General features: G+C 42.6%; 1 protein-coding gene across 1 annotated transcript; it reads right to left on the minus strand.

Moving 5' to 3' along the window:
* Window positions 1–488: 488 nt before the first annotated feature.
* On the minus strand, window positions 489–17,718 carry LOC135556266 (epoxide hydrolase 4-like). Its single transcript, XM_064989327.1, has 7 exons — window positions 17,097–17,718; window positions 10,304–10,389; window positions 7,616–7,773; window positions 6,637–6,765; window positions 4,408–4,511; window positions 3,561–3,709; window positions 489–1,643 (listed from the first exon to the last, which is right to left on the minus strand). Exons 1-7 carry the CDS (start codon window positions 17,337–17,339, stop codon window positions 1,403–1,405), a joined length of 1,110 nt encoding a protein of 369 aa, XP_064845399.1. The 5' UTR covers window positions 17,340–17,718; the 3' UTR covers window positions 489–1,402.
* Window positions 17,719–18,013: the final 295 nt, after the last annotated feature.

Consider the following 18,013-nt stretch of genomic DNA (forward strand, 5'->3'; position numbering starts at 1 on the left):
TACAGGTATTCCCAATGCCGTCGGGGGTACGCCAAATAAAATTGTGATTCACAATTTTCAATTAACAAATAAAGTTGTATATGTAAGATGGTTAAATAAAAGCAAAATGATTGATTATTATTCTATTATTATTTGTACCCTGGTCCTATAAGAGCTCTTTCCTACTTTCCACAACCCGGGTTGTGACAAAAACTCACGCTCATTCTTGTGTTTAATAAATGTATCATATAGTGGGTGTGTGGCAGGCTTTCAATGATGGCAAAAAAAAAACATTTGAGAGTGCATTGACCCTGGTGGTAGAGGGGGTACGCAGTTGGAGGTTGAATGTTTGAAGGGGTATGGGACTATGAAAAGTTTGGGAACCACTGTTCTAGTATAATGACATAGCATGACAGCCGGCATGCAAATTAGGACAGGTTGTATCTATCCATTTGTAAATCTGTAGGTCAGGACTGTGAGTTGAAAATATTGACAATGGCTCCCCAGGCTTCACATGATAGTTTATTTGCTGCTTAAAAAACAAAATGGTGCAGACCTGGCTCAGTGGATTTCAGAGAAAGGAATAGATAAACAAAAAAAAGTGTACAATATTTAACCGTCACTGTTGTTCTATACAGGAATCTCATAATGAACAACATTCTCAAATAACTGAACAAACATTCTTTTTTTTTTTACAAAAATAATATTTTCAGTAAGACAACACTACCTGATAGAGAGGGTCTTCGTCCCAAATGACACCCTGTTCCCTGTACAAGTGTGCACTAAATAGGGAACAGGGTGCCATTTGTGACGAAGACAAGGTGTGGGACAAGAGGGATCCCAAAGGATTGTGAGAGGAGCAATCCAGTGACACATACAGCAGACAAATGCCACAGCTCAACCTCAGAAGACATGGCACAACTTTACAACGCTGCAAAACATTATACATTACATTAAAAGGCACCACACAATACAAACTCACAAGGAGATTTTGCCACACATTTGTAATGTTGTAACCTACAAACTTTAAGGCGGATGTCATGTGCAGAAACGTATTTAATATGCGTCAAACATACTACTGTACTACTCAGTGTCCTCTCAATAAAATGTGCTTTTTTCCTCTTTCACTTTTGACATCTTAAAAAATAGCTGAAATGTGTAAAGATTTAAAGAATGATTGCATTATCGTTATGTTGGTTGGTTTTTCACAGGCATATTCTAGGCTTCCAATGGTAGGAGTGGCTGGTGGGGACAGAGGGTGGGAGGGAGTGACGGAGAGAGGGAGGAGGCCTTGTTCTAGGATTATTTCCCAAATGGCACCCTATTCCCCTATATAGTGCACTACTTTTGACCCGGACCCTGGTCAAAAGTAGTGCACTATAAAGGGAATAGAGTGCCATTTGGGACGCAAACCTAGCTAGATTCAGTTCCTGTGCGTTTTGCGCCCCTCTCCCTCTTTGAGGAAGGTCCAAATGAGTGTGTTGACGATGTCAGGCTGGTCCTGCTGTAGCCAGTGGCTGGCTCCAGAGATGATGTTGAGTCGGAAGTGGTTCCGGATGTAGACCCTGCACGCCTCAGCCATCTCCTGCTCCAGGAAGGCATCCCTCTCACCCCACAACAACAACACTGGAGACTTGACATCATTCTGGCTCAGTGGGAGGGAGCTGTGGAGAATATTAACAATAGATCTTATATGGGTTGAGGTCAATTCCATTTAAGTAAATTCAGGAAATAAACTGTAAATAAACTGAAAAGCATCCAAGAACCAGAAAACTGGTTCAACACGGACCTTCAATTACGTGATGTAGGCCTCGCCCACAGTACTATATGTTCATGCTTTAAACATACACCACATACATTCAAAAGTTTGGGGGCACTTAGAAATGTACTGGTTTTTGAAAGAAAGGCACATATTTTGACCATTAAAATAACATCAAATTGATCAGAAATACAGTGTAGACATTGTTAACGTTGTAAATGAATCCTGTATCTGGAAACGGCTGATTTTTTAAATGGAATATCTACATAGGCGCACAGAGGCCCATTATCAGCAATCATCACTCCTGTGTTCACTAATACTGACGCTCCAGATACTCAACTAGTCTAAAGAAGGCCAGTTGTATTGCTTCTTTAATCAGAACAACAGTTTTCAGCTGTGCTAACATAATTGCAAAAGGGTTTTCTAATGATCAACTAGCCTTTTAAAATGATAAACTTGGATTAGCTAACACAACGTGCCATTGGAACACAGGAGTGATGGTTGATGATAATGGGCCGCTGTACCCCTATGCAGATATTCCATTAAAAAATCTGCAGTTTTCATCTACAATAGTAATTTGCAACATAAAAAATGACACCCCCCCTTAAATGATTTAGATGCACTATTGTAAAGTGGCTGTTCCACTGGATGTCATAAGGTGAATTCACCAATTTGTAAGTCGCTCTGGATAAGAGCGTCTGCCAAATTACTTAAATGTAATGTAAATGTCAACACTGTATTTTTGATCAACTTGATGTTATTTTAAATCGACAAAACATTTGCTTTTCTTTCAAAAACAAGGACATTTCTAAGTGACCCCAAACTTTTGAACAGTAGTATACGTGCTTGTAACCTATGTTGTCATCTCTGGAGAGGCTAATTGATTAATTTATTTATAGAGCACATTTCTCAGACTAATTCATAATAAAGTCAGTGACATCCTTATTATAAAATCCCTGAGCAGAACAAAATATTCGGTTCTGTTTTGAGAGACACTGACTGGCTGCTTTAAGGAAGCAGAGCAGATGGTGAAGTCAGCCATGCACGTTGAGTTCCCATGTCAAGAACATGCACTCTCTGATGTTGTGTGTGTTTGCATGGGACAGTGTGGTGTGGACGTGTGTGTGGACGTGCTTGACTATACTTTTGGGGACAAGAAGTCCCCACACAAATAGTAAATGAACAAAAGTCCCCACAAGGTCGTGCATGGCTGACTTCACCATCTGTAGTATTAGGTATAGGGTTAGGGTTAAGGATAAAGTTAAGGTTAAAGTAAGGGTTAGGGAAACTAGGATTTTGAATGGGACTGAATTGTGCATCCCCATAAGGTTAGTTATATAAGACAGTGTGTGTGTGTGTGTGTGTGTGTGTGTGTGTGTGTGTGTGTGTGTGTGTGTGTGTGTGTGTGAGAAAGAGCCAGAGAGAAATCACATTGAAAAGTTGACTCCTGTAATGAGTCAAAGACAAATAAAAACAAACAAACCAAAAAACAGAATACATTATTCCAAAGACCATCATGCATCTGATTCCCAGACTGCTGTACCACTGGCAAGTGAGGGGACTTATTATATAGACCAATGATTTTTCACAAGAGGAACTCATTGAAAGTACAATACTATTGTATCAGATGAGATAATTTCCAACACAAGAGGGCAGTAATGATTTACATTTTTAGAGGGCGCTTGTGGTAAAATGAAGAGGCAAAACAACAATGGTCAGCTTCGACATGTTCACATTGTGCATGTCCTACATAAGTATGGATGCCCACAGGAGACATCCTAATGCAGAGCTCACTAATGAATCATTTCATCATCTTCCTCACCTGAAGACATTCCTGTAGTAGTTGAGGGCCCCGGTCAGGGCCCCTGGCTGGGAAAAGGCGTAGAGATAGGCCTCCATGTCCTCTGCAGTGAGCCACCGACCCTTCCTCCCAATCCCTGTACTACGGCTGGTGAATAGGCCCTTCAGCGCCTATAATACAGAAGGGACAGAAAGACACACTAGGTGAGTGAGTAATTGTGTGTGTGTGTGTGTGTGTGTGTGTGTGGATGCGCTCAAGGTGTGATTTGATCTGGATGGCACTCACAGACAAGGTCCCTTATGTCACCATCACAGTAATATAGATCAGACGATCTGTTACTATAAATGGGATGGTCATTGGGTTGACTACTGCGAGATGACCTACACTCAAATGAGAAGGACTTAGGCACAACAACGATTTACTGCTGTTACTCTCCCTATATTTTGGAACAAAGAAAAAATGGGAATGCATTATTTATTTATTTGGCCTGATCAATTTGATCACCTTCTGTCTTGCACAGTCAATAACTGTTAGATATGTCTACTAATGATAGCTACCAGGAAGAACAATCGTGTTTTCGCCAATAACAAAAAACAATTGTAGCAAATATTTTTGCTCCATTTACAATGAAATCACAGCTGCAATCCATAAGTTGCCATACACAGACTCCTTGAGAAACAGCCATCACAACCATTACTCCTCCACACACACACACACACACACACACACACACACACACACACACACACACACACACACACACACACACACACACACACACACACACACACACACACACACACACACACACACACACACACACACACACACACACACACACACACACACACACACACACACACATCACCTTAAAATCATTGATTGAGAGCATGAGCTCTGGGAAGCGAGGCAGCTGGAAGAAGAAGAAGTAGCTAGATTTCAGCAGCTGGCTGGGATGACGCAGGGCATAATCTGGAAACATGGAGGAGAGCGGAGCGTAGAGAAGAGAGATGGAGAGAATAGAGGTAGAAAGAGGAGAACAGGAGAGAAGAATAGAAGAGAAGGGAAATAATGCAACATCAATAAAAGAGGATGAGAAGAAATCAAGAGTAAGGAGTTCCAAAATATACACTTGGATAACACTTAGCAAGTATGCAAGTATGGACGTTGGCATCTTGCAAGTGTGCAATTTAGGCAAGACACAAATGCAGCACAGTGCATTTGCAAGGGACAGAGAAGGGCTGTGGATGGGCTGTCGGTCAGTGGCGTCCACTCTACAGTGCAATGCATTCGGAAAGTATTACAGCCTTACTCTAAAATGGATTAAATACTTCCCCCCCTCATCTACACACAATACCCCATAATGACAAAGCCAAAAAGGGTTTAAAATGTTTTTTGTTGTTGCTAAAAACAGAAATACATTCTTTACATAAGTATTCAGACCCTTTGCTATGAGACTCGAAATTTAGTTTGTCATCCTGTTTCCATTGATCATCCTTCAGATGTTTCTACAACTTGATTGGAGTCCACTAGTGGCAAATTCAATTGATTGGGCATGATTTGAAAAGGCACACCTGTCTATATAAGGTAACACAGTCGACAGTGCATGTCAGAGCAAAAACCAAGCCATGATGTCAAAGGAATTGTCCGTACAGTTCCGAGACAAGATTGTGTTGAGGCACAGATCTGGGAAAGGGTACCAAAACATTTCTTCAGCATTAAAGGTCCAGAGCGCTCAGGACCTGACTGAGGCGAAGGTTCACCTTCCAGCAGGACAACGACCCTAAGCACACAGCCAAGACAATGCAGGAGTGGCTTCGGGACAAGTCTCTAAATGTCCTTGAGTGGCCCAGCCAGCGCCCGGACTTGAACCCGATCTCTGGAAATACCTAAAAATAGCTGTGCAGCGACGCTCCCCATCCAACCTGACAGAGCTTGAGAGGATCTGCAGAGAAGAATGGGAGAAACTCCCCCAAATACAGGTGTGCCAAACTTGTTGCGTCATACCCAAGAAGACTCAAAGCTGTAATCTCTGCAAAAGGTGCTTCAACAAAGTACTGAGCAAAGGGTTTGAATACTTATGCAAATGTAATATTTCCATTTTTAATACACATGCAAAAATGTATACAAACCTGTTTTTGCTTTGTCATAATGGGGTATTGTGTGTAGATTGATGAGGAAAAACACGATTTAATCAATTTTAGAGTAAAAGGCTGCAACGTAAGAAAATGTGGAAAAGGTCAAGGCGTCTGAGTACTTTCCGAATGCACTGTATCCTCTTCACCCATGTCCTCTCCTCCAGCCCAGCTGCTCCAACTACATGTTAAAGTATTACTCTATAATTACCTCCTCCATCTCCCCCTTAAGGAAGGAGACTGAGGAGCTACTAGATGAATGGAGTAAACACTTCGAGGTTATAACACCTTATAATTAAAGATGGTAATCATGGTAATAACCCCAGAGCCAAACATATTTTCTCTAATTAGCACAAGGAGGAAGAGGTTTCTCTCCATTCATATTGAACTAGTAATTGTACTAGTGACACACAGTAGGTCGTTTCATCTGTTGTTTATCTAAGGATGGTGGCTGGTAATGACGTATCAGTGAGGGGACAATGACGTGGTCAGGGACAAGTCGATTGGTGTATTAAGTCTATTGCATTCAGTGTACCCACCTATGTATTCGCCTATGTAGTCCATGTCATTTGTCAATGTATTTTGTTATGGCTTTTATGTTTGACTATTGCTGCAAAACAAATTTCCCTCTGAGGCACTAAAGTTGAAACTTCAACTTGAACCAGTGAACACAGAGGGATTTGGGCAGTTTAGGACGATGAGTTAGGATTGTGATGACATACTAGTGCATACAATGGGGTGGGGATAGTTCGGTCCCGTACCAGAGAATGCAGAGGTACCATAACCAGGGCTTTTTGGGGGGTTGAGGGCTTTCTAGCAGCTGCAGGGCCCTAAGTGGCTGCATATGTCACTTATTAGCTGGGCCTGCACGGACAATGGCCTACCAGTGAAGAAAAATGGATGGGGGCCGTTTGATGACATATCAGTGAACACAGAGGGACGGGGGGCCGTTTAGGACCTACCGGTGAAGACAGAGGGATGGGGGCAGTTTAAGACGATGAGTTTGGTCACCATCTCGGGGTAGTGGATGGCGAACAGCCAAGCGATGGTTCCTCCCCAATCATGGCCGACCACGTAACATCTGTTGTAACCTGAGGAGAGATGGAGGAGAGTCTGAGTGAGCGTGTCCAGCACCATTTCACTGGCCTTCCATCAGCCGAGCCTTCTATTAGCCGAGCCTTCTTGCCAAGATATACATACCTCCTGAAGAAGAACAATCGTTCTGCAGTGTACAGTGAAAACAACGTGATGCCTGATTATTCAGCATATTAGTCATCTTCTTAGGAAGGTTATTGGAAACAACTGAGCCAGTCTGGTGTGCAAGTCTAGCAGATTATGTTTTGGGCAGGAGTATGCATGATGAATATAATATACTGTTACCATAGCTTATCTTGTTGTAAAAATTGACATTATTTTCCATGTGAAGCAAATAATACTGACAGTTTTATTTGAAATATCAGCCTTACACAAGGTAAGGGACACTGGTCGTACATAGAGGCCCCCAGGTCTATGAAAGCTTTCTGTTTCACAGAGTAAGTGTGCTCCGCGCTGCCAGGTCTGTAGTGTGTGTGTGTGTGTGTGTGTGTGTGCGCGCATTCTGTATCAGCACGACTACCCATAGTCAGTGAACATGAGTCAGAGGAAGCCTGTCATGTCCTGCTGTGTTGTGGGCCCACGGGGTGTTCACAGGCTGCCCAATCCACACAGTATAGCTACAATGAGAAACTTTGACTCAGCTCAGGACACCAGGCCGTGTCACCCTAGTCATGGTCCCTAAAGTGTTCATCCCTGAATCAGAGTGGGCATGTTTTGTTTCATCTTCCATCATATATACAACATACACCTGTCTCCTTATGTCTTTGTGTATAAACTAATTAAACTAATGAAAACATGTATATAAGATAGAGAGATAAGACGTGTTCGTCCACTCTCCCCTCTTACCTAGGTATTCCACAATGTCCTTGACGTCGGTGACCAGGTAGTCAAAGCGGTAGCTCTCTGTGGATGACGGCAAGTCAGACTCCCCGTAGCCTCGCAGGTCAACGGCCACCACACGGAACTCACTCTTAAACTCACGCAGCTGGTGGCGCCAGGAAAACCTGGAGGCAGATGGACAGAAGTCCCAGAGAGAGAGAGAGAGAGAGAGAGCGAGAGCGAGAGCGAGAGAGACATTAAGACGAGAACCATCTTTGTCTCAATGACATGGGAAGGTCACACACAGGACAGTATTTCAGAACTAAACCCCATCTTCACTACTGCAATCAAGAGACGACATTCAGTAGAGCGCACACAGTTGAAAAACCACATACAGAGTTTATATATCCTGAGCTGGGCGGTGTCCCAAATGACACCCTATTCCGTATATAGTGCACTACTTTTGACCAGAGCCCTGTGGGCACTGGCCTTTTGGGACACGACCTCTATCTCTGCCTTCCTAGCTGGACAGAAAGACTCTTTTACACTTACAACTTCCCCCTCTCAATTATTTCAGTGTAGAAAAAGTGTACATAGTCCTCCCCCCCTCCCCGTTTCAGGAGACCAGAGGTATTGGGGACAAATTCACTTGTGTATTAAAGTGGTTAAAGGTTTAGTATTGCTAAACTCCCTGTTATGGTAATGGTGAGAGGTTAGCATGTCTTGGGGGAATGATATTTAGTGAATAATGATGAGTGAAAAAGTTCAACACACAAATATCATATCCCTAAGACATGCTAACCTCTCACCACTACAATAACAGGGGAGATTAGCATTTCTGGGGGCGGCTATGATATTTGTGTGTTATTAACTATTCATTCAGAACTATCTGTAATTTTGGTTGCATCCAAATTAATGTAGAAGTGTTTAGAAACGTTTATTTACAATAAAAGTGATGACAAAATTACACAATACATTATTGACCATTAATTTCTATTGGGCACAAAATCATCTGAAACACAACCAAAACAAACTTTGTAGTCACAAGCTTGACGTAATCATTGCGTGCTACTGTTGGAATCGGGGACCAAATACTAAACTTTTGACTACTTCAATAAACATCAATGAATTTGTCTCAATTACTTTTGGTCCCAAAAATGGGAGGACTATGTCCAAAAAGTGCTGTAATTTCAAAACGGTTCACCTGATATGGATGAAAACACCCTCAAATGAAAACTTCCAGTCTGCACTTTAATCTCAGTCATTGTATCAATTCAAATCCAAAGTGCTGGAGTACAAAGCCAAAACATCAAAAGATGCATCACTGTCCTAATACTTTTTAAGCTCACTGTATTACATACGTCATTTAGCAGACACTTTTATCCAAAGCAACTTAGTCACGTGTGCATACATTTTACAACTGGGTGGCGCGGGAATCAAACAGACAACCCTGCCAGTGCAAGCACCAGGTTCTACCAACTGAGCCATACAGGCCATACTGCAGTATGAAGACTTCAACTAAGAAACGTTCTTAGGATGCAGTAGCAATGTACAGTAGAGAAGAGGCCAAAGCGTTGGTTAAATAATAGAGTAGGGTGTCCACTCACTCTGCCCGGATGGAATTTTACCAAGACAAATATGATTCTTCGTGTTCCGAATCGTTCAGTGGGGTCTTTCTGTAACATATCATAATATCAGAAAAGACCGATTCCGTTAGATAATACATCCGATAATAAGCACCGAGCTCTGTTTGACAGAGCGCTAACGTTACCGCTTCTCGCAGTGACTTTCGAAGGATTTGACGTCTTCTGCAAAGTTCTGTCCGCGGGTCGCAAAAAAACACTAAATTAACATCACACGAGCAAATTTAAATATAAAAGGCTTTGAAAATAAAAAATCGTCTGGTACGCTCAGTGCTCCGTGGACATTTCACAAAGATATGCCTGTTTTACTCAGAAATGTTCCAAAAATACAGGAATTGTACATTAATATAAAAAGCGCATACTAAAATATGAAAATACTACATGTCATGTCTCAAAGTCGATATCCATTTTACCTCGTTTTATGTCCTCTGGATTCAAGAAGAAAGAAGATGAGTTCAACGGTGAGCATGTCAGTTTGTCTCTCACAGAGCATCCAGCCTAGCTGACGCAAAGCTATTTTCCAGATTTTTGACCACTTGTTTCTCCACCTCTGGCCATTGATTTAGTCACCCTAATCTCAGTCATCCTCCAAGGGTAAAAACTCCAATCATTTTTGACCGGATTATGATAGAGACATGTGGTTTGGACCATTGATTTTCTGAGAGGAGTATCTAAATAACATATTATTTTTACTCATTGGTCAAAATATGTGACACCCACGATAGAATACTGTTGTATGAGGTTGATACAGTAGTGGGCTATTGTAAGGGGTCGGTGATTCCTGGGGGACCTGGTTGGTTAGTTTACAACAGAGCTCCTTTCAAAAATGCTTTCGAACTATTAAAAAACACAAATAAAAATAACAAGACTTGACTTGACAGGCAATACCAATATAATAGTTTTGTCTATATTAAGACTAGATATTCCTGGACAAAAAAAGCAAGAAAAATTAAGAATTTCTATTGAAAGTGACTATGAGTTCAGGACTAGGCTTAATCTGTGTCCTGGTTGGGACACAGGCCCCATATGTGTATATAATGTGTAGATGCAGTGTGTAGTCTAGAAGTCTTACCAGAACTCTGGGAAGCCATGCAAAAACAGCATGAGTGGTTTCCCTCGCTCTCCAGCAGCAACATAGTGAAACCTCAGACCAGACTCCTGAGAATAAAGACAGAGGACAGATCAGTCAGTCAGTCACCAGGAACACACTATAATATCGTGTTATCACTTCCCTGCCCTCTATCACATAGGTTGTTACTGTCTGCTCTCTGGCTGCGCCCCAAATTAGTCTTTTAGTAGAAGCTGTTATCCAGAGCAACTTAGTTGCATTCGCCCTATTCCATATATAGTGCACTATGTAAGGAATATGGTGTCATTTAGGACGAAGATACCGTCTACTCTCTGTGACATAAACCTCTCATCCTCAAACATCGCTGTGTGCTTTATTGCGCTGAAAAACAGGGAGAGAACAGGGACAGAGCAGGGCCATCGCATAAACACAGCGCTGGCCTGCCTTCTGGTCATTCCAGTATGAAGCATTCTGTATATTATGAAATCTGTCAATGACATTTATAGCCAATTTTATTCAAATTATTGTAAATGCATGTTTTAATGGTTTGTAGAATAGGTTGTTTTTATGGTCAAACCATTGAGTAAAGTGCGAATTCATTTCTTCGGTTTTTGTTCATCTGCATGGACTTGTAGTTTACTGTATCTATAAAAATAGCCAAGCAGTCAGTTATGGTATGTGTCCATGCCCTCTAGTTTGTCATTTTAGTCAGAATGCCCAACAGCCCATTAGTCAGTCACTAGAGGTTGACCGATTAATTGGAATAGCCAATTAATTAAAGGCTGGTTTCAAGTTTGCATAACAATCGGAAATCGGTAATTTTGGACGCCGATTTTGCCGATTAATTTTTTTTTTTTTTTACTTTATTTAACGAGGCAAGTCAGTTAAGAACACATTCTTATTTTCAATGACGGCTTAGGAACAGTGTGTTAACTGCCTTGTTCAGGGGCAGAACGACAGATTTGTACCTTGTCAGCTCAGGAATTCAATCTTGCAACCTTACGGTTAACTAGTCCAACTCTCTAACCACCTGCCTCACGAGGAGCCCGCCTGTTACGCGAATGCAGTAAGAAGCCAAGGTAAGTTGCTAGCTAGCATTAAACTTATCTTATAAAAAACAATCAATCAATCATAATCACTAGTTATAACTACACATGGTTGATGATATTACTAGTTTATCTAGCGTGTCCTGCGTTGCATATAATCGATGCAGTGCGCATTCGTGAAAAAGGACGTAAGCATTCATTCAAACAGCACTTTCGTGCATTTTGCCAGCAGCTCTTCGCAATGCTTCAAGCATTGCGCTGTTTATGACTTCAAGCCTATCAACTCCCGAGATTAGGCTGGTGTAACCGATGTGAAATGGCTAGTTAGCGGGGTGCGCGCTAATAGCGTTTCAAACGTCACTTTCTCTGAGACTTGGAGTAGTTATTCCCCTTGCTCTGCATGGGTAACGCTGCTTCGAGGGTGGCTGTTTTCGATGTGTTCCTGGTTCGAGCCCAGGTAGGAGCAAGGAGAGGGATGGAAGCTATACTGTTACACTGGCAATAATAAAGTGCCTATAAGAACATCCAATAGTCAAATCGCATAGAGAGAAATAGTCCTATAATAACTACAACCTAAAACTTCTTACCTGGGAATATTGAAGACTCATGTTGAAAGGAACCACCAGCTTTCATATGTTTTTATGTTCTGAGCAAGGAACTTAAACGTTAGCTTTTTTACATGGCACATATTGCCCTTTTACTTTCTTCTCCAACACTTTGTTTTTGCGTTTTTTAAACCAAATTGAACATGTTTCATTATTTATTTGAAGCTAAATTGATTTTATTGATGTATTATATTACTTTAAAATAAGTATTCATTCAGTATTGTTGTAATTGTCATTATTACAAATACAATTTTTTAAATATTTTAAATCTAAAATCGTCAGATTAATCGGTATCGCCTTTTTTTGGTCCTCCAATAATCAGTATCAGTATCGGCATTGAAAAAAAGAATCATAATCGGTCGACCTCTATCAGTCACCCTTCTTTTTCTAAACAGAGACATTCTCTGTCGCTTGCTCGTTGTAAGTCCCACTTCCAGCTAGTGAGTTGCGGTGAAGACAAGTGGACACTGTGAGTTCTCCTCAGAAGACAAGCTGCACCAAGTTTTAGCGTTGAGCAGAGCATGGACCGCCAGTGACAATGCTGTCTGCGTTTACACAGCCAGCGTGATGAGATTGATGAGCTTATTGAAGCAGTCAGGAAGATGGAAGGTTCCTACAGTCCACCCAATCAATGTCGCCAGTACCCACCTGAACCTGATGGACACTGCCAGTTGTCACATGACCGGCTCAGCCAGCCCTTCAACAGTTCTCTCCTTTAACAACTGAAAGAAGTCTCAGAGGGGGAGAACAGGGACTTGTGCAACCAAGCTGTCCAAGAAGTCGATGACATCATCTCAGAGATTGTCATGCAACAGAAGCACCAGAACGAGGTCCAGCAGTTCTACAGTCTTCTCCAGGGACAGAGGAGCTATCCGAGCTCACTGTCGCAGTCAGCTCCTGTCGCAGTCTCAACTGGTACCCAGTGGTGCCATCGCAGTCTCCAATGACAGAGGTTTTGCAGACCCTTGTTCTGGACCCAAGATAAATCCTCACATCCCTGACTGTTGTCGAGGAGGAAAACCTACAGACTTCTCAAAGTATGGAGGAGCTGCCAGAGTCACCCAGAGGGAGAAGCCTACTCCTACGCCATCTGACACCTCCGAATGTCAGTTGGTCCATAATGTGGGAACATTGCATGCAGGTGCTGTAGGCACCAAGTCCAGCCCTGCCACTCAGACATTTCCCGTCCCTTCCTGGTGGGATCTGCCTAGTCTTACCTTCGATGTCCAGCCTGCTGCTGTCCAAAGATGTCTCCCTGCTTCTCCCTGGGAACCCCTCCAGCCTCTGCTGCAGGAGCTCAGTCTGTGTCTGCTGTCAAATCAAAGTTTATTTGTCATGTGCGCTAAATACAACAGGTGTAGACCTTACAGTGAAATGCTTACAGTCCCTGCTGGTCTTAGCCTTGGGGTTCTTGCTAGTCCCTCCGAACTGTGTCCCTCTAGCTCCTGCCTTGGGAGACCGAGATGTTCAGTATCCTGTCGTAGGAGAAACCTCACCCTCTGCCATACTAAGTCCTCGGTCAATAGCCTCAGTAGGTCCAGAGCATCTTAGCCCTCAGTTCCATGATCACCTAGGGAACTGGGATACCTATTCAGTTGCCTAACAATGCATTCAACCGAAATGGATCTTCCACATTTAACCCAAACTCTCTGAATCAGAGGTGAGGGGGAGGGGGGGGGGGGTCTGTCTTAATCAACAATTAGGTCCCCAATTTCCTATCCCAGTAGGCCCCGTGCTTTCTGTCCTGATAGATATGACATCCCATAGCTCACAGTCTGTAGCCCAGTCAGGCCCCAAATCACGAGCTCTGTCAGGCTCAAGTCAACAGCTCTGGGTAACAATCAGTCAGTTTCTCCTACACCAGGGTTCCAGTTTCTCCCACCTTTGGGTATTTTTCTCACTCTCTTTTAGGTGTGTAGCTGTCTCCTGTCCTGAGATCTCTAACTATTGCCACTGTGGGGATCCAGTTGATCTCAGTTCCTGACGCGCAGCCCTCTCCTGTAGCTGACGTGGGGTTCTGGCTGGCTGCTATCCTGAAATCGCCAACCCTTACTGTTGTGGAGATCCAGCCGACTTCAGCTGGTCCTGGGGGCCTCTCCTGTCGCTGACGGGCAGGATCGCCATCTTCAGTCCGGAGGCTCTCGTTGAGCTCTGCTACGGCCCTGCGATCTCCGGTCCTGAAACCTTTGTTGATACCTGTGACCTTGCCATCTGCAGTCCCGGGGCCTTGTCTGGTCTTCCTGCTGCAGCCTGACCTCCTGATTTGGGGCCTTCACCTGGTCCCTCTGCCTGTGTCCGGACTGTCCGGTGGCCACCACCCATTGCTGCTTTGTGGATCCAGTCACCAAAGTATCCAGTCCCAGGGTCCTTGCCGAGTTCTGCCACTGCAGCCCTGATGTCTCCAGTCCTGGTGTCCTCAGTTGACACCATGCCGGGGGTCAAGAAGTCTCCTGCTCCTCTGCTGGGGGGCCTTACAAGCCTTCACTGCATCCTGTTTCTCCCATCTTCTAGAACAACTTTACAGCCTAAACTGGCTCCCGCCATGTCACACGCCCTGATCTGGTGACCTCAAGCACCTTTGTGACGAGGCAGCCAGCTGCACCAAGAGACAGGACATCTGTTGGACCAGTCACCCGTCTGGTTTACGTCTCTGCCTCGCTGGATGACCACAAGTCTTCATGTCATCCCTCTCGGTGACTGTCTGCCCTTGCTGCCCTTTGTAATTTAGTGCAACTCTATACAACGCATTTTGGGGCGGCTTTAAAAATGGCCATGCAGTCAGTCATGGTAAGTCTCTATACATCTCTAGTTTGTCCCTTTAGTTAGAATGCCTAACATCTCCTCAGTCAATCACCCTTCCATTTCTAACCAATCAGAGACATTTTCTATCACTTGCTCGTTGTAAGTCCCACCTCCAGCCAATGTGCTGTGGTCAGTGTTGCAATGTTCACGGTTTTCCCACCAAATTGGGCTACTTCGAAAACGATGTTGTGGGTGAAAATGTATTTGTCATGGGTTGCAGGTTTTTGGGCTATTTCTAAGTTGCCCCGTGGCCACCATGACATTTCTCTACACCCGCAATAACATCTGCTAAATATGTGTATGTGACCAAAAACATTTGATTCGATTCATCTTAAAAGTATATATATTTCACTGTGACTTGCTTCTGACTGTCAGGCAGTGAGGCAGGCTGTTGCTGAGTGAGTGAGTGGTGTTTGTGTGTGTTAAGAGAGCAGAACAGATATTGGATTAGTTATTTCTCACAACTCTTTTACCATTTTTGGGTAGGCTATTTAATATTGCCATTATGAAAACACCTATATCCAACCCATTTCCCATAAAACATATTAATACGCTAGAACGGATGCACATGAAGAAATAATGGAGACAAAGCACTAGATCACGTTACATAAATAAGTTTGGATGTGGTTTAAATTGCATTCTAATGTTGACTGCTTAAAGAAAACGGTATCAAGCTAAGTACTTTATGCATGCTCAGTTCCTTGGTCTCGGGGGCTGCCTGTGTGGAAATTTGAAATGGAAGTTTTGGAACTCCCTTGCTTGGTTCTTTTTATTGGATGAAACTGACATTAGGCTAAATGTGAAGAATTATACATTTGCCTCTGTTGGCCATCATCTAGTGTATTAATTTATATGTCGTTGTAGTCTACCATTTGATACAATGAATATGTTGAAATGACAACATCACTGGAGTCATTGCAAATCAATTTGTTCCACTTCTGTAGCCTACCTGGAGCTGGCAAACCAATTTAATAAAGATCCTTTAACTTCAGTTTATTGTTGTTGTAGCCTTGTGTTATTATACAGTTATTCATTGGAAATAATCAAAGCTCTATCACAATTGCCTATCAGTCGTTGGAACGCATTAGATTGACAATAACAGCAGTCAGATTAGGCTACAGGTAAAACCAATTCTAAAAAATAAACACTGGCTATGGTGACAAGCATATTCAGTTCATATACATAATATTTAATTCAGTGATTGAAATTAGGACCCCCCCCATCCTCAGTAGCCTATTCCAGCAGGCTATTGGGAAACACAACCACTCTTAATCGCCTCGCTATTCATGTTGAATAAATGAGTCTGTTGATTTGAACTAAGCATGCTGCTAAATCGTTCAGTTTACATCTTACCTACATCTTGTCTAGGCTACTGTAGACTGAATTGAGATGTAGGCCTATCAGGGGCTATAGGTTACCTGCCTTTATCCAAGAAAACCATGGCAAAATGTAATTACATTCATAAACCCAGATTTTAATCTGTAGCCTATGCCAAATGAAATCATGTCAAAATCGCAAATGGGCCATTTGTTGTCTTAACATTTGGCACATAATATCGGCACAATTGCCAGAAAAAAAACCATTAGTTTTTGTTCATCCAAGTTTTCTTGCTCAGGGATTTCGAGATCCTCTGTCCATCCTTCATCACTCAAACTCTCAAATGGTCCTTCGATTCTACAACCAAGCCATATTTTTTCAGTATCTCATTTCTGATTTAACAACATCACAGTATCCTAATATCCCCAGATACACAGCTCAAGTTTATTCTGGCAAAAATATAGCTAGGCTACTTACTGACCAAGTTAAATCCCACAGTTACTTTGAATTTCAAGTAACACATATTATTCTTACAGCTGAACTGTCACATTATTATTATGAGTGTGCATGTTATGCTATGTGAATCCTACGAGGGATATTGTCTTCATAAATAAATACTTAAACAACAAATAAAAAGGAGAATTTACAGTTTAGCATAACTCCATTCTCCGTACTCACACGAAATCGTGATATTTGTCACGAATCACAACAGGATAATATAACTGCTGCTGCTGCTCCCATGGAGCTCTTTCCAGCACTACCTCAGAGTTGAGCGCAGACATTAATAACAGTAGCCTACCGACACTGAACATCTTATACCTGCTTAACGTTTCTCTGAAATGCCCCCAAAAATAAACATATGCGCCCACGATTTGCATGTAGCCTGAAGGCCTATTTTGATTTATTCCTGATTTCAACGCTACAGGCAAGCTAGGCGCATACAAAATGACCTATGCAGACCTCTCATGAACACAAAAGGCTATTTCCTAATCCCAAATAGTCGTATTTTCACCTGCGGTACTTTACCTTTATTCTAACATAACAGTGCGTTCCCAAGGACGTGTCGTTCAGGCATGCAGGGGGTGTTTCGCGAATTCCCCACTGGAAGGTTGTTGACGGCCTTAAAATTATGTTCCACCAAAGTTTCAGCAGCGCTACGGCAGTGCAAAGGGCACAATAACCGTATATCAACGACCAATACCCCAAAACTCGGATCCTCAGCGTGAGTCCGATTGTAAACATGAGCAAGTTATAGAGCACTCTCGCCATCTTTACATTAATGCGGAAAACACCGCGGTTCACGTTACCTACCTAGCTACCTATTTATTATTTTGTTAATTGGTTGATTATCATGAAATATCGCTCATCGTTATCCGGTAGTCCGGTGTCGCCCTACTAACAGTGTATCTGCATGACTGTCTGTCCGCCACTCGCACCAGGGAGGATTCCTGTTCTATTCTAAACCGGCTAAATGAATCGTTCACGATTGGAGCAGCAAATCAGAATTCACGCGTGAGTTTGAAGACAACAAAGGTTGTATAGCTCGAAATGATTAACACTTCTGCTGTATAAATCTGTAAACTCCTAGAAATGAATCTGGGAAAAATACGAGACCCCTCGTCACCTCCAAAACCTTCCCATGTGTTTAGACTACAAAACAGGAGATATGGAGTTTCTGACTATAACTGATCTTTACACCTCACCCTCTCTGGGATTAAAGGTGAAAGACCGTTACTCATGCCTCAAGGGTAAAAATAATCTCTGACTTCAAGGGCTGGAATCCATTGATCAAACCAGGGGTGAGGGATGCTGACATGGGAAGTATATGGAAGTAAAAAAGGTTAATGTACAGAACTGACTCCCAGTGAGTGTCTTGCTATTATTGCAACATACTGGCATGCAGTTGGGGACAACAGCCTTTGGGTGCATGAATAAAAAAAACT

This window comes from Oncorhynchus masou, chromosome 15, assembly GCF_036934945.1.
Source record: "Oncorhynchus masou masou isolate Uvic2021 chromosome 15, UVic_Omas_1.1, whole genome shotgun sequence".
Taxonomy (NCBI): domain Eukaryota; kingdom Metazoa; phylum Chordata; class Actinopteri; order Salmoniformes; family Salmonidae; genus Oncorhynchus; species Oncorhynchus masou.

Coding starts and splice junctions, on each gene's coding strand:
- LOC135556266 (XM_064989327.1), bottom strand. CDS start 17,339: ATGGCGAGAGTGCTCTATAACTTGCTCATGTTTACAATCGGACTCACG. Junction 10,390..17,096: donor ACTGTTATGTTAGAATAAAG/GTAAAGTACCGC, acceptor CTTTATTCTCAG/GAGTCTGGTCTGAGGTTTCA. Junction 1,644..3,560: donor TACTACAGGAATGTCTTCAG/GTGAGGAAGATG, acceptor TATTCTCCACAG/CTCCCTCCCACTGAGCCAGA.